The sequence below is a fragment of the Anomaloglossus baeobatrachus genome, chromosome 6 (assembly GCF_048569485.1).
Source record: "Anomaloglossus baeobatrachus isolate aAnoBae1 chromosome 6, aAnoBae1.hap1, whole genome shotgun sequence".
Taxonomy (NCBI): Eukaryota; Metazoa; Chordata; class Amphibia; order Anura; family Aromobatidae; genus Anomaloglossus; species Anomaloglossus baeobatrachus.
This window is the reverse complement of record NC_134358.1, coordinates 150,509,556-150,526,812: the sequence shown is the minus strand read 5'-3', so window position 1 is coordinate 150,526,812 and position 17,257 is coordinate 150,509,556. Positions and strand designations below refer to the sequence as shown.

Genomic DNA, 17,257 nt, shown 5'->3' with positions numbered 1-17,257 from the left:
CGAAAATTATCGCTACGCCGGCTTCACATGCACTCACCTGCCCTGCGACCATCTCTCTGGCCGGCGACCCGCCTCCTTATTAAGGGGGCGGGTCGTGCAACGTCACTGCGACGTCACACGGCAGGCGGCCAATAGGAGCGGAGGGGCGGAGATGAGCAGGATGTAAACATCCCGCCCACCTCCTTCCTCATAACCTACGGAAGCCGCAGTGACGCCGGTAGGAGATTTTCCTCGCTCCTGCGACTTCACACACAGCGATGTGTGCTGCCGCAGGAACGAGGAACAACATCGGACCGTCGTGTCAGCGTAATTATGGATTACGCCGACCCTGCACCGCTGATACGATAACGACGCTTTTGCGCTCGTTAATCGTATCATCTAGGCTTTACACACTGCGATGTCGCATGTGATGCCGGATGTGCGTCACTTTCAATTTGACCCCACCGACATCGCACCTGCGATGTCGTAGTGTGCAAAGCCCGCCTAACTTCTGAATGTCCTTTTAAAGATGTAGAGACCAAAACTGGATCCCATATTCCAGATGTGGCTTTACACGTGATTTATAAAGGGGTAACAATAAGTTGCGATCACAGGATCTAATATCTCTTTTTATACACCCTAAAATCTTGTTTGCTTTTGCTGCTGCTGCTTGACATTGAGTGCTGCTGCCTAGCTTACTCGTAACTAGAATCGCCAAGTTCTTCTCCTGTTCTGCAGTCCCGAGTTTACTTTTATTTAATGTATACGCAGCTATAGGATTACTCCATCCTAGTTGCATTACTCTACATTTATCAACATTAAATTTCATTGGTCAGACATCTTATCCAGATGGTTTTGTAATATAGTACTATCAAGGTCAGTTTTTAATATCCTACATAGTTTGGTGTCATTAGCAAAGACTGACATTTTACTTTCAATCCTATCCACAAGGTCAATAGTCCTATCCACAAGGTTCATACACATACGTGTACTATAATTTTAGACTTTAATTTTTACAGAGATGTAGCTCTGAAATTGATATGTGTCTTTGTTCGTACCTTGGGGGCACATGGAGGCTTTTTTTTTATTGTGAAAAAATGTTGGCATGCTCCGTTCTATGCCATTACATCCCGATATTTTACATTAAAGCATTGGTTTTAGGAAAGAATATCACAGCACAATACATCTTAAATATTGTGCCTATGACTTTTATCACAGAGCAGTAGAGAGTCCATATGCATCATACCAGCTGCTCCAAGAGAGCCATTATTAATTAATTCTTACATTTATTTAACTACTTTTTACAGCAGTTCAAATATAACTTTATTGAAGATGCAGTAATAAGAAGTTGATCAGCACTGTCAGATGAATACTTCAGTGCATCTGATCTGTTAGTTTGCTTCGAAACCATATTGTTCTCCAAGGTTGACAGTTTGAGATGCCCTTAACTATCAGCACAGATAACAGCGCCTGCAATGGAGTTGTGCCTTACAGCACCACACTAAAAGGTGAAACTAAAGCCCCCGTCACACACAGTGAGATCGCTAGCGAGATCGCTGAAAGGTCACAGGTTTTGTGACGTATCAGCGACCTCGCCAGCGATATCGCTGTGTGTGACAAGCAGCAGCGAGCGGGCCCCTACTGCGAGGTCGCTGATCGTTACAAAACGATCAGGACCATTTTTTGCTCGTTGGACTCCCGCTGTGCAGCACGCATCGGCGTGTTTGATGGCGGGAGACCAACGAACTGAATGTGCGGGGAGTCGGCGGCTGGCAGCCTGTAAAGCGGCGGTACGCTGGTAACTATGGTACACATCGGGTAACTATGCAAAGCGCTTTGCTTAGTTACCCAATGTGTACCATGGTTACCAGCGTACGCCGGTTACAGGCTGACAGACACCGGCTCCCTGCACACGTAGCCAGGGTACCCATCGGGTAACTATGCAAAGCGCTTTGCATAGTTACCCAATGGTACCCTGGCTACCAAGCACAGCATCGCTACACGGGTCGCAGTTTGCTGGTGGCTGGTCTCTGATCGCTGTGGAGATCTGCCTGATTGACAGCTCACCAGCGACCATGTAGCGATGATCCAGCGATCCCTGCTAGGTCGGATCGCTGGTGGGATCGCTCTAACATCACTACGTGTGACGGGACCCTAAGACCATGGGTCTGGGGTGGAAAAAAACCAAAATCCATAAAACATCCCCCATATTTGTTTTGAAGATATCTATAAAGGCTCTATACTTACTCAGTCCAAATAAACGGTGAGATATCCTTCAAAATGCCATGATATGCCAAGATAGGAAAACACATACAAACTGGATGCACAATGGCATATCTGACTATGTGCTCTTGTTGACGCTAACATTTTGCAAAGTTTTGGAAGATGCAATGTACTGATATATGCAGAGTGTATGCACAGATTAAACTGAATAAAGCACATTTAGAACACACATGAAACTTGTAACACAAACCAAAACCAATTATAGTAATCACTCTCATGCTTATTGCTAATTTTTAAATGACACAATAAAAAGTTAAAATCTAATTGATTGCTGCAGGCTATTCCTTGTATGCTATATACTACCCTGACATCCCTTTTTCTTAATTGACACAATTATTCTAATAAATATTTACTACTACAATGGTTACATTAAGTCACACATTCTTTATCGTATGAAATATGATCTCAAATTTTATCAAGAACATGTATGCTGATCCAGAATGGGATCTGTAAGGAATATCATAGTGAAGAATAGAACAATGTACAGTATGTTTTCTACAGTGGAAATGAGCCAAAATCTGATTAAGGCCTCATTTTGCAATCCATGATTCACGTACGTGTTCTATCCATGATTTTCACGCATAGAAGACGTACCTAATACAGTTTATGGGGTTGTTCAGAGACCCATCTTTTTTTATCAGCATCACAGATGAAAAGTAGCAACACAAGTCAATGTTTCCATGAAAATCATGTACAACACATGACATCAGTGTGCAGTCTGTAATTAACATTGCAAAGGATAGGAGAAGCTTTGTAATTTAATTATTTATCCATCTATCCATACCATTCGTGAAAAACACTGATCAAACACTTATGGCAAAAACTGACCAAACAGTAATGAAAATTGGATCTTATGCGGGCTTTACACGAGACGATAGATTGTGCGATATGTCGTCGGGGTCACTGTTTTCATGACGCACATCCGGCATAGAGCACGACGTCGGGCTGTGTGACACCTCTGAGCGACGCAGTATCGCTCACAAATCGTGAGTGGTGTACTCGTCGTTAACTTTCATAATCTCGTTTATTTTCATGGGTGCAGGTTGTTCATTGTTTGCGTGGCATCACACGTTGCTCTGTGTGACACCACGGGAACGATGAACACAGCCTACCTGCGTCCCACGGCACCTGCCGGCTTAATGGAAGGAAGGAAGTGGGCGGGATGTTTACATCCCGCTCATCTGCGCCCCTCCGCTTCTATTTGCCGGCGGCTGTGTGACGTCGCTGTGACGCCGAACGTCCCTCCCACTTCAGCAAGTGGACGTTCGTCGCCCACAGTGAGGTCGTCCAGAAGGTAAGTAAGTGTGACGGGGGTAAACGAGTTTGTGCGCCACGGACAGCGATTTGACCGTGAAGCAAAAACGACAGAGGCAGGCACGATCGATTGTGAAATCGCACAATCGGTCGTCCCGTGTAAAGCAGGCTTTAGACATTGATTACACTTGATCCATTTTTTTAAAAAGAAAAATCACAGACGTCTGTATGAGGCCTAAGGTACACATATTGGTAATGCAAGAAGAAGAGATATAATTAATGGTATTGTCTCACATGGATAAATCCTCCTTAAATAAAAACCGCCCCAGTAATCAGTTGATCCTTACAATTTGAATGGTGGAATTTCAGGCAAATGGTGGAAGAGGGAGGCAGTCATACATTTCTTCTACAGTGGTACTGCAGAAAAAAATGTAGTAAAATACAGGGGCCAGTAAAGGATGGGTGCAAAACTAATATTGATTTTAATCCTAACTGTCTTTCTATTTATTGTAATAATCTAAGATCTTTTCTAATATAAATTAATTGAAAAATCCCTACCATTCCCTCACTACTCTATCTAACTGCTTTATTTTATATCCATTTTTTACCTATTACCATTTTGATGACATTTCAATTGAGAGTCCCAAATGCATGCTGTGATACTCAAATGAGATGTCATCAGGCAGAGGCTGCAGTCACTGTTGCAGCCTCTGTCCCCACCTGAAACGGCTGTCACTTCCGACATATGCTTAGTACAAGTTCTCTTGGCACTGTGCAATATTCTTTTCAATGCACAGTGGCAGTGCACTCCCTTGTTGGCTCTAATGAGAAGTGACGAGCCTGAAACAGAGTGCAGAGTCAGTGCGCATTGTAAAGAGAGAAGTCAGAGAGACCAGTGACTTTACTATCGGGGGCAGGGCTAGTCTCTTCTCACTGCATTCTCTAATTACAATGACCACTGACAGTGTGCTCTATTGCTATCGCTTCACTTCTGATTAGAGACGGCGACATAGTGCACTGTCACTGTGCATTGAAAATAATTTTGCACTGTGACAAGGGAGCTCGTATTGAGCAATTGTCGGAATTGACAACTGATGCATACTCAGCAGAGCAGGGACTAACCCAGCCCTTGAAATGTACGTCACTAATGACGCTTTGTTTGAGGGGGAGGATGGAGGCTGTGGCAGTGACCGCAGAATCTCCCCCAATGATATCTCATTTTAGAATCTTCGTATGCACTGTGGATTCTGAAACTAAGCATCATCAAAACAGAAGGAGGTAAAAAAAGAAAATAAAGAAGTTAGATTAGAGAGGGAATGGCAGGGACTTTTCAATTACAGTATATAGAAAAGAGACAAGATTGTTACAATAAATAGCCATGTAGGATTGAAATCAATATTCGTTTCAGACCACCCCATTAAAATGGTCAGATTAACATGTAATTCTGTACATAGCATTGAACAGGTTACCATATAATAATGTATCCTTAGGATAGGTGATCGACATCCTAGCAGAGGAAATAATAGATTGGCTTTATGATATCACAATACAAACTGTGTACAATAATATGGCAATTTAGTATCAGGAGAGAAAACTTTCAAAATCCTTTATGCGGCTACTCAAAGTAAGTACATCAGCCTCATGAGGACTAACAGATCAATGTACTAATTATATTGTCCAATCTGGTGACAGATCTACTTTGACAATATAGATTGAAGGAATTTTTAAAGAGCAATGGTCCAATATTAGGATATACCAATCTATGTATGTTTTGTATACCATGGCAGGTAAAGCTTTAAGCATAACCATTGCTTTAATTTTTTTTAATTCATAAATCAATAGCACACCTGTGTAATATATCTTATCAGAGAAGTCTGCTTCTTTCTCCTTCTGGACTGATTATTCATTTTCAAATTTATTTATTCCATTCAGTGAAGACAGAATATTACATAGGAGATAGGAGACGGCAGTTGGTTTTTATAACATTCTATGTAAAAGGTAGAAGATAGAAAGAGGGAGGAGCTCTGGCTCTTGCTCCGCCCATCCTCTTTTACATAGAGTCTTATCAGTAGTAACTACCATCTCCTATCTCAGCAATGTGATAATATGTCTTCACTGAACACAGATTTTACCCAGGAATTGAGAATTTTGAAAATGATCGACCAGTTCTGGAGAAGAAAGAAGCAGAGTTCTCTAATAGGATATACTAAAAAGCTGCATATTTTACCGTGTACCATTGATTTCCAACACAAAAATTAAACCTAAAGTTAAGCTGCACCTTTCACTAAAGTTTTCATTTTGAACTGGACACACAATTGTGGTTGCAGATTGGAATAAAAAGCTTTTGGGGTTTTTTTTGCCTGTATTTTGTGACAATAGTAATTAAATATTTGGCAGATAATGAGTTAATTTTAGTTAAGTCCAAGTGGGTGTTATTAGATCGTTTTTCACTAGGGGAGGGTATTTCTACCTCTTGTATGACACTGAACAATCATTAGCAGGCAGCAACATCTATTTTCCCTGAAAATAAGACAGAGTCTTATATTATTTTTTGTTCTGAAAAATGTGCTAGGGCTTATTGTAAAGGGATGTCTTATATTTTTCCATGAACAATAATACACATTTATTACTGAATAAAAAAATCAACATTTATTTTAATATAAACATGTCATCATATTGTGGAACATCAACATTTTGTGTTAATCCGATTACTGGCTCAGATGCACATTTTCTTATCTGATCTGCTATTTTCATGGTGCAGAGCCAGTCCTATAGTGGTGGGTACATACCATATTTACTAAATTACATGCTTACATTTATTATTCTCTATGTACTGTTAAATTTGACCCCAAAAGAAAGCAGACCTAAAAAAAATCACTTACCAGACCCCACACAATTACAGTTGGCAAGTGAATGGTCTCTCACATCCAAATCTCCATCGCTGTCAGGTCCTCCTGCGTTCTATAGTGATTGACTCCCCCTTGTGATTGGAAGCAGTATCACTCGAGCGGAGTGGTACTGGTACCCAATCTGTTCGTGAGAGCTGTAGTGCAATGCAGCTGGAACAGTGAGGGACCTAACAGCAATGCATATCTCTGTGTGAGAGCCCATCCACCATCCCCACTTGCCAACTGTAATTGTTTGGGGTCTGGTGAGTGCGATATTTAGGGTGGAGAGGGTATCTGCTTTCTTATGGAGGTGTCTGCTTTCTTTTGGGAGTGTCTGCTTTCTCTTGGAGGGGGTCTGCTTTCTGTAACGAAGAGTCCTCCTGTTGCTTTACATTTTTGGGCTGCATGGACACTTACTTATGAAACCGCAATGTAATGCCTGCGTGGATCCACAGACTCAGACGGGCTGTAATGGACAGGCTAGAGGGAAGCCACTCACCAAGCAGGACCCCCAGAACCCTGAAACCCTTTAACCCCTATACAGGGATTTGGAATTACACAGGGCCCAAGGTGATCACTACCTGTGGAAGGCTGCAGCCCGAGAGAGTAGTCATCAGGCAGGGTCAAACCAGGAATTGCAGTACAGGGACAGAATTGTCAGGCAAGGACGTAATCAGAAAACAAGCAGTGGTCAAATCCGGATTGGGCAGCGAGGTACAAAAACAGCAGGCAGGAGAGGTAGTCAGGAAAAAAGCAGAGATCAGCACACAGGAACCGCTATACAAAATAACACAGGAACCAGGAATAGAACTATCTCTGGCATTGGTCAGATGACAGGAGGAGGAGGTGGAATAAGAAGGGTGTGGTGTCTTCCCACTGGCTGCAGGTGAATGATGGCAACTTCAGCTGGAAGAGATATGGCACCTACAGTCAGCCAGTGGTACTGCAGGTTCCAGAGAAACCCAGCCTAGTGGATGAGCGGAGCCTGCGCTCAGCAGAGCCATGGACTCCTCTCCCATCACCAGCAGCATCCATAGCGGGAACACACGGCGTCGCCTGGTAATCAGAGAAGAAGTCGCAGGAGCGGACTCCGGTGGGGACATGACATACAACTAGGGCTTATTTTTGGAGTATGGTTTATATTATAAGCATACTCAAAAAAGCTCCAAAAATCCTAATAGGGGTTATTTTTGGGGTAGGTCTTATTTTCAGGGAAACAGGGTCCTAATATTTCTACACTTCTGTACAATGTAATATATTTTCATTGCTTCTTAATAATGCACACTCTGGCTGGCAGAACCTGTGGACTCAGGTCTCTGATGACATTATCACAGGTCATTCTGCACTTCTACAGTATGTTGCTGCCTGCTTATGATTGGTTAGCATCATACAGGGAGAAGAAGCACCCGCCCCCAGTGAAAACTAACTTATACCACCCACTTGGACTTAACCAGAGTTAACTCATTAGGTGCTGAATAATTAATTAATATTTCCACAACAGAGAGGTAAAAACAAAACCCATTTAATGCAGCTCTGCAGCCACTATTACATTATGTCCAGTTTAACATGGAAAATTTGGTGAAAGGTCCACATTAAAGAATTATCTTAACTTAGTTTTTAGAATGAAATAACGATGAACAGCAAATTCATCTTTTCAATACATGCATATGTACCAGACGCTAAAGATCTTACTTGTTAGTATCTTCCATGTCTTCTTTTCATCGTCATAGTACTGAACCAGGTTGCTGGGCAGTCGATCAGGTCCAGGAGGCAGTCCTCCGACTAATAACAACATCCTCTTGTTGGATCGAATTCTTCACCCAAAACAGAAGAGAAGAAGAATGAACCGTGTCATATTTGTCATATTTCAAGAATGCTGGCGTCCTGATGTAATCTACTTTAATGGCTCTTGCTTCTACACATAATCATGTCACAATAAGTTGGAGGTAAGGCCTGAGCAGGATGGCGCTCATAAAATAACTGAACATCCCTTACTAGTCAAAAGAAAAAAGAAAAAAGCTCCTCTCGTGCCATTTGTCTAAGGTTCCTTTCAGAATTACGTCTTTTTTTCTCCTGTTATCCCTATAAATCACGGCTCTTTACAGCTGAGCACTCATGAAATGCCCTGCAGTTGTGATAAGGTTAGGCATTAAAGTTACACATCAAAAATCATATTAGTCAGATCGTTATTATAAGTCGTTTTACACCTACAGAACCTTGAAAAATGGTAAAGGTTATATTGGGAGACAGGAGACAGAGCTCAGCGAGCACTTAGATTATACAAGTTCCTCCAGAGTAATTAGCTGTGGGGGTAGGATGATGGGAGCGCAGACGACACTCACTGGATGATGTACATTAGAGGCCACATATTGGCTTCTTACATTATAGACCTTGATCATCTCCGTTCTTGCTACCCCCCATCCCCACGCACTAGTGGCTAAAACATTGACTGGTGAATGTGTCATATAGCTGCAAGCTTCCCTGGAGTGGGGCCCTGCCAGTGATTTCCACTGATCCAGCGACAGAAACCTGCTCATCTGTGCTAAAGCCACTCTAATTCCATCCTTCTGCTATTTTGCTCTGCCATCTTCCCTTGGGGGCAACTATATAACAGTGTGACTACCCACCCACTGAGTGCAGGAAATTCTTTTTTTTTTTAGCCATGCTTGTGATTCCCAATATCCCCGCGAGCTTCAAGGTTCAAGTCTGCCTGGTAAATGAGAGTCTATGTGCTGCTTCGGCCCACTTTTTTTTATTAATTTGACAATATTTGGGGAGTAAAAAAGGGAATATGTACATTTTGGCCAAATAGCAGAAAACAAAATTTTATACACCCTGATCACTATTATTTTCCCTGGTGGACAGCTGTAAAATAAATCTATCTATCTATCTATCTATCTATCTATCTATCTATGTCTGTCTTACATAGATTCATAGGTTGAAACAAAACCTAGGTCCATCTAGTTCAAACTTCCTTGGCCAATTATACATTTTATCATTAAGTCATGTATAACCGACAATGTTGTGTGCACTGAGGAAATCATCAAACCCTATAGTTACATCCTATAGTTACATCCAGGCCTATGTTAAATAAGCCCTAGGGGAAGCTATTCTCCTTACGGAGACTGACACACCATTCCAGCATGGCAGTGAGGAGACGTTTAAGCCACAATGCTCCTCTGGGAAATATCCAAATTGTCTATTCAGGGAGGAAGAAGACGAACTGTGGTGCCACCTATTGGAGGTAGCAATCCTAGAAGTCAAAGTGACCCTCCAACGATTCTTGTTGTATGGCTTAGGATTTATGCCAGATCAGAACCTCAATTTACAGGCACAGTGTTTCAGGATGGTTGTCCCTTGTCAGTGCAAAGTATGAGATCTGATCTGGCTGTATGAGAGGCTAAGACATAATCTAAAGGGGAAGCTATTCTCCTTATGGAGACTGACACACCATTTTAATGTGCCAGTGAGGAAATTTTTAAGCCACAGTGCTCCTCTGGGAAATATTCAAATTCTCTCTTCAGGGAGGAAGAAGACAAACTCTGGTGCCACCTATTGGAAGTACGACAAGACTCGTTGGAGGGTCACTTTGACTTCTAGGATTGCTACCTCCAATAGGTGGCACCAGAGTTCGTCCTTTTTCTCTCTGAAGAGACAATTTGAATAAGCCCTATAGTTACATCCCAAAGTTACATCCAGCTCTATAGTTACATCCTATAGTTATATCCAGCCCTATAGTTACATGTCTATCTGTCTGTCTATCTGATATAATAGCAGTACTTTCAGTTAAAAAACAATCCAGGAATAACTAATATACTATGCTATGCTTAGTGAATGACCTGAAGAGGCAGTGAATGGCTAATACGGGTAAATTCTCCTAGCGTTTGACACTACATTCAGTGACTCTGTCGGGGCTTATGTCTGAACCCCGGAAAAATTAGATTTTGACGTATGTGCCAACGGTGCCATGGACTATAAAGATAGAGTCACACCGTGCTCTCATTTTTGGCTGTATACACCTTTTAGAGGAGGTAAGCAAGACGTACTTGACTATGATATGCTGCCCGCCTTAACTAGGCATATGCGGAAGAAAATGATACATGATAGATCACACGGTGACTCAGTTTGCATCCTTATAGTGAAAGGCCCTGTTGCCTAAATCTCATTTTGGGGGGGCTGGATGCAATCAATGGAAGAGCTACTGATTGTAGGGCTAAACACTATGTGAACTCAGCTTAAAACTTATATTCTTATGATCTATGAGTCATACGTCGCTTCTCCAGAACATGCACGAAGAATAAATTGAATATTACTGGCATCACCAATCCATGATGGAAGCTGTGAATTCACTCCACTTGTTAAGCACACGGCCATTTAGGCTACTGACTGGCTTTAGTGATCATACTCTGCCCCCTTGTAAACAAAGACTAGATAAGCCACTGGAGCTTTAGTACTGGATCAGTAAAGGCCCCGTCACACTAAGCAACATCGCTAGCAACATCGCTGCTAACGAACAACTTTTGTGACGTTGCTAGCGATGTTGCTGTGTGTGACATCCAGCAACAACCTGGCCCCTGCTGTGAGGTCGTTGGTTGTTGCTGAATGTCCTGGACCATTTTTTAGTTGTTGCTGTCCCGCTGTGAAGCACAGATCGCTGTGTGTGACAGCGAGAGAGCAACAACTAAATGTGCAGGCAGCAGGAGCCGGCTTCTGCGGAGGCTGGTAACCAATGTAAACATCGGGTAACCAAGAAGCCCTGTCCTTGGTTACCCGATATTTACCTTTGATACAGCCTCCTCCACTCTCACTGTCAGTGCCGGCTCCTGCTCTGTGCACATTTAGCTGCAGCACACATCGGGTTAATTAACCCGATGTGTGCTGTAACTAGGAGAGCAAGGAGCCAGCGCTAAGCATTGTGCACTGCTCCCTGCTCTGTGCACATTTAGCTGCAGCACACATCGGGTTAATTAACCCGATGTGTGCTGTAACTAGGAGAGCAAGGAGCCAGCGCTCAGTGTGCGCTGCTCCCTGCTCTCTGCACGTGTAGCTCCGTGCGGTGGTAACCAAGGTAAATATCGGGTTGGTTACCCGATATTTACCTTAGTTACCAAGCGCAGCATCTTCCACGCTGCGCTGGGGGCTTGTCACTGGTTGCTGGTGAGCTCACCAGCAACTTGTGTAGCGACGCTCCAGCGATCCCTGCCAGGTCAGGTTGCTGGTGGGATCGCTGGAGCGTCGCAGTGTGACATCTCACCAGCAACCTCCTAGCAACTTACCAGCGATCCCTATCGTTGTTGGGATCGCTGGTAAGTTGCTTAGTGTGACGGTACCTTTAAGCTGTGAATTGTTTATTTTTCTTATTTTGATTAACCCATTTAAAGTCACTGATACAAAGCTAAGCTAGTACTTTTGTTAACAAAAAAAGACAGTTGCACTCTGTAACAATGACTATGGGAATATAGATATGCATTACTGCTATGAAAAACATGTAAACATTGGGATACATAGCACACAACAATGGCCAGTTTTATGTGAGCCCAACAGCCAGCGGCAAGGGGACCTCTTTTGTTGTGTTCCTGCCTACTCTAATGCCTCTGTTGGGTTAAAAAACCTACAATTTATGGGGAGAACAGGAACCTGCAAATGGAGAATTAAACTCACCTGAGGCTGAAAAGCAGGAGTGCTCAATCAGAAGGTAAGACCTTGCAATCAAAGAAAGACTGATGGCAGATCATATCTTTTTAATGTGAACAGGTGCAAACTGAACATGAAACATTGGAAAAAAAAAGAGACAGTTGCACTCTGTAGTGGTATCATACAGTATGTGCAGCGATGAATATGGGAATATAGACATGCATTACTGCTATAAAAACATGTAAAAATTGAGATACTTAGCACACAAAAATGACCAGTTTTTGGTGGGTTAAAAACCCTCTCTGAAAGATAGGCATTAGAGTAGGCAGGGACCCAACGAAAAGAGGACGTCTTGCTGTTGCCTCTTGTGATCACATAAAACTGGCAATTTTTGTGTGCTAAGTATCTCAATGTTTACATGTTTTTCATAGCAGTAATGCATGTCTATATTCCCATATTCATTGTTACACATATCTTACCTCTACAGAGTGCAACTGTCTCCTTTTTGTTACTATGTTTCATATTCAGTTTGCACCTGTTCACATTAGAAAGGTAGAATGTGCCATCAATCTTTTTCTTAGATTATAGGGTCATACCTTCTGATTGACCACTCCTGCTCTTCAGCCTTAAGCAATTTTAATTCTCCATGTGCAGGTTCCTGTCCGCCCATAAGTTTTTTTAACCCAATGAGAGGCATTAGAGTAGGCAGGGACCCAACAAAAAGAGGTTGCCTTGACGCAGGCTGTTGGGCTCACATAAAGCTGGTAATTTTTGTGTGCTAAGCACATCAATTTTTAAATATCTTTCATAGCAGTAATGCATGTCTATATTCCCACATTCATTTATCCACTTATCTTAGCAAAAAGTGCAAATGTCTCCTTCTTGTTTCAATGTTTCATGTTCAGTTTGCACCTGTTCACATTAGAAAGGTAGGATGTGCCTTCAGTCTTTTTCTTTGATTACAGTACTTTTGTTAAAGCTACCATTTAGACTATGTAGCTATGCACCAGTAGTGTGCCACCAATGGTAGACTAGGGCAATTTAGCCGACTACCAGAAATGATTGAGGTACTGACTCTACCCTATACCAAAAGGGGTTTCTTCTCATTGTAAAAATCTGCTGTTAAAATTGCCCTAATAAGACATATATTGATGAAAAAAAAATGATAGCCCAAAAAGTAAAGATCCATTTACACTGCACAATTATCATAAACAGCTGATCATTTGACGAAAATCATTCAGTCTAAACAGGCTGCCAACAAATGAGCGTGTGTTGCAAAAGATCGTTGTTCTCGGCAGCACATCATCCTCCTGAGACCATTGGCAGTCTATGTGCACTGACTGATCTGTTATTGATCGTTCTTGTACACATCTGAAGTGTGGTCTGCCTGTATATACAGGTTACTAAACGGCTGCTGACTGGAGAGCATTTTGTTGGTTGACGGTACTTTAACAATGTTCATTGCGCATGGTAAATTAACTTTTGTGCTACCACTGCAATAAATTATTAAATATATTAGCAACATTGAATTAGCTGGTTTGCTGCTGGAGAATCCCAATATTCTTCCTTTGAGTAAAGCCTGCTTTACACGAGACGACCGATTGTGCGATAGCACGATAGATCGTACCCGCCCCCGTCGTTTTTGCGTCACGGGCAATTAGTTGCCCGTGGTGCCCAAACTTGTTTAACCCCCGTCACACGTACTTACCTTCTGGACGACCTCGCTGTGGGCGACGAACATCCACTTCCTGGAGTGGGAGGGACGTTCGGCGTCACAGTGACGTCACACGGCAGCCGGCCAATAGAAGCGGAGGGGCGGAGATGAGCGGGATGTAAACATCCCACCCACCTCCTTCCTTCCATTAAGCCGTCGGGTGCCGTGGGAGGCAGGTAAAGCTGCTGTTCATTGTTACCGGGGTGTCACACGGAGCAACATGTGATGCCACGGAAACGATGAACAACTGCCGCCATTTTAATGAAACAATTTTATGAAACCTAGCAACGAGTAAACGACTCACGATTTGTGAGCGATACTGCGTCGCTAGGAGGTGTTACACGAAACCACGTTGTGCGCTATGCCGGATGTGCATCACGAAAACCGTGACCCCGACGACATATCGCACAATATATCGTCTCGTGTAAAGCCCGCTTAAGTGCATTGTGATGGACAGAACTCTGGTCTCTGCCAAAGCAGTCCGACAGCTGCCTCTAGGATTGTGCACCTTTCCTAGGACTGCGGTGCGCCTAGTAGTAATCTGTTAAATGACTATAATCTGGAAGTACAAAACATTCATGTCATTATCTATTTAGGACATTTCTAAAACCTAAAATATGAGCTTGTGTAATAGAAGTGACAGAAAAAGCACAAACACTCAGGGGTATCGTAAGTAGAGTGAGTTTTTCCAGGTGTTGTGCTGTATTATTTCTCTATTATTTTCCTTATTTACTCAATCTGTCTAAATATGGAGAATATCCTAATAATGAGACAGTCATCCCTTGCAGTCTCTTTGTCTTTTGCTATTACACTGATCAGCTGAACAAATTCAGAGCGTCTGTTGTCAACTTTGTGCTCAGTCTCTGGTAACTCTTGTTATGACAGTATAACAGCACATTAAACTCAATGGGCTTCATGTATCAACATCGTCTCAAGGGAAAAGTGTCCCCTGGTGACCATGACGTACATTGTGTAGATATTCTAATTATCTAGTTATGTAAGATGTGCAATATTACAATGAAAAGCAGATATCAAAGACATAATATAAGCACAATTCTGTTACAAAATTAAAGTGTTAGATTTATAAATAAATATATAAATTTACATAAAGCTTAACAAGGGATTGTGTCAAATTAAGAGGACCTTTTACCAATTTTTTCATGTTGAACTGGACACATGATGTAATAGTGGCTACAGAGCTGAATAAAACATTTTTTATAATCTCACTTCTGCATTGCGGTGATATTAGCAATCAAAGTATTTGGCACGTAACGAATTAAAGAAGTGGTTCAATACTTATTTCTCCAAGACACATTGATATAATGTTGAGAAACAAGGTTTCTCTCAAATATCTTGTGTTGCCAATAGTGCCTGTGAGCGGCACTATTGCGGTCCGATCAACACCTTCTCGTGACCCCTGGGCTTCGTGACCTCTGGGATCTGGTGATGTCATGTCAACTTTGCGGCGCTCTGCAGTGAAGAAGAGAGCAGGGAGATTCTGGGCTGTGATGCTGGGCTGTGATGAGAGGTGAAACACCGCCCACAGCCCAGTGACTCAGGGAGACTGGGGCCCAACCACAGTTATGTCAGGTCAACTGGAAAACAGACACCGAATTCCGGAGGTCATGGAGCCCAGCGGTCACGAGAAGGAGATGAGCGGACCACAATAGCGCTGCTCACAGGCACTATTTGCAACACAAAGTATTTAAGAGAAGCCTTGTTTTTCAACATTATACTCGTATCGATGTAGCTTGGAAAAATAAGTAGTGAACCACTCCTTTAAGTTTCTTTAAGTACAAGTGGATGTTAGACGATTTTCAACTGAGGACAGGTGCTTCATCCCTCTGTATGATGCTGACCAATCATAAGCAGGCAGCAACACTCAGATGAAAGAACAGGTCCCTCTACAGCTTAGAGCACATTTCTCAGTATGTGAAATGTAATGATACAACACTGATCTCCAGGTCTAACCTGCTGCATGATTAGAAAACATACATGACTAGAGCGTCCAAAAAGATAACAAAAGGCACTCACCGGAATTGCAAATGAAGAAACAAACTTTATTCCAACATCAAAGTGCAGGTGAAGGTAGTGAGGGAGGTGGTGCACATTGCCTGTGGGACGACAGCCGTTTCACGTCTAACACCGACACCTCTACGAGTGGAGTCATAGAAGCATCAGTGTTAGATGTAAAACGGCCGTCGTCCCACGGGCGTTGTGCACCCCCTCCCTCACTATCTTCACCTGCACTTTGATGTTGGAATAAAGTTTGTTTCTTCATTTGCAACTCCGGTGAGTGCCTTTCGTTATCTTTTTGGATGCTCTGGACTGAAGCATGGACACTTTGAAATGAGCACCACGATTTGCAATCTGATATACTGCCATTTAGTGCGAGTTTCTGAGTAAAGACGTTGCTCTGCAAGCTGTATTCAAAGCAGATCTGATATGATCTGGTTAATCTTTTTAACTGAATAGTGCCTAGTATTCCTTCTTTGTTTTCACAAACACACATGACTATCATACTTCAGATAAGCTCCATATAGGTGAAGGGACAGCATAACTGAGTTTAGCTGTGTCAAATTACAAACCCTTCTCAGCTCTTGCAGAAATTTATTTTAGTAATCACACTTATGTCTATTTTGTTCAAGGCAACTTGTAATTGCTTTGCAGTGAGATTAGGGCTTTTATTATGTCTCACACAGGAGAAGTCTGTTCTGGTGTAACGGGGGCAGGGGGCGCCTCAGGGGGTGTAGTCGGGTCCCCTCGCCTTGTGGGCCGCAGGCTGAACCCCGGCCCGGCCGTTACTTGCAAAACAGGTGTGTGGTTGGGGCAGAGTGTGGATGCATGGGGCCCATTCATGACAGCGTTCTTTCTCAGCTCTCCAGCTCCTTCTTCACTTTCAGGAAAGAGACAATTGCAGGCAGCGGATAAACCAAACACTGATTTATTAAACAAAGCTTCCATCTTTTTGTTTGCAGCAGGTTTACTTTAGTACGTTACAAGTTACAGGTCCTTTTCTACAAAAACGGTTTCCTTTTCTCTACGGGCACTTTCCTTTGCCTGCAGGGGACATACGTTAACCCCCTAGTAGCTGCGCTCTAACCCGGATTTACTGTAGGGCAGATCCAGCACACACTACCGGCTCTGGATAAGTTCTCACCTCTCCACTTCTTTGTCAGGGCACTAACCTTCGCCTGCAGGGGCCACTTGTTATCCCCCTGATAGCTGCACTCCACTCTAGTACACACCACCGGCTCCGGACTAGTCCCAACTCTTCCACCGTTTCTCATGGGTTTCCTCTGCTTTCTAGCCAAGAGTACTCACTCAGGCTGACTGCCTCGTCTCACTCCCACACTCTGCCCCGTCACCTCAGACCGAGCTTGCTCGCCTCTCACATCTCACTGCACACTGGACTCTGCATTCCGAACCCTTCCTTCCCCACCTAGGCTGCCCTGCTCCTTCCTTCCCTGCCACTGTTACCAGGGGAACCACTGCTCTACACTGG

At 43.0% G+C, this 17,257-nt stretch overlaps 1 protein-coding gene across 1 annotated transcript in view; it reads right to left on the bottom strand.

The window, feature by feature from the left end:
• The window catches only part of KLHL14 (kelch like family member 14), a 155,007-nt gene that overhangs the window by 102,166 nt on the left and 35,584 nt on the right, over positions 1-17,257 (bottom strand). The window contains exon 3 of the mRNA XM_075353318.1: positions 8,097-8,218. Coding sequence (XP_075209433.1) covers positions 8,097-8,218 — 122 coding nt within the window. The remainder of the gene's footprint in view (positions 1-8,096; positions 8,219-17,257) is intronic.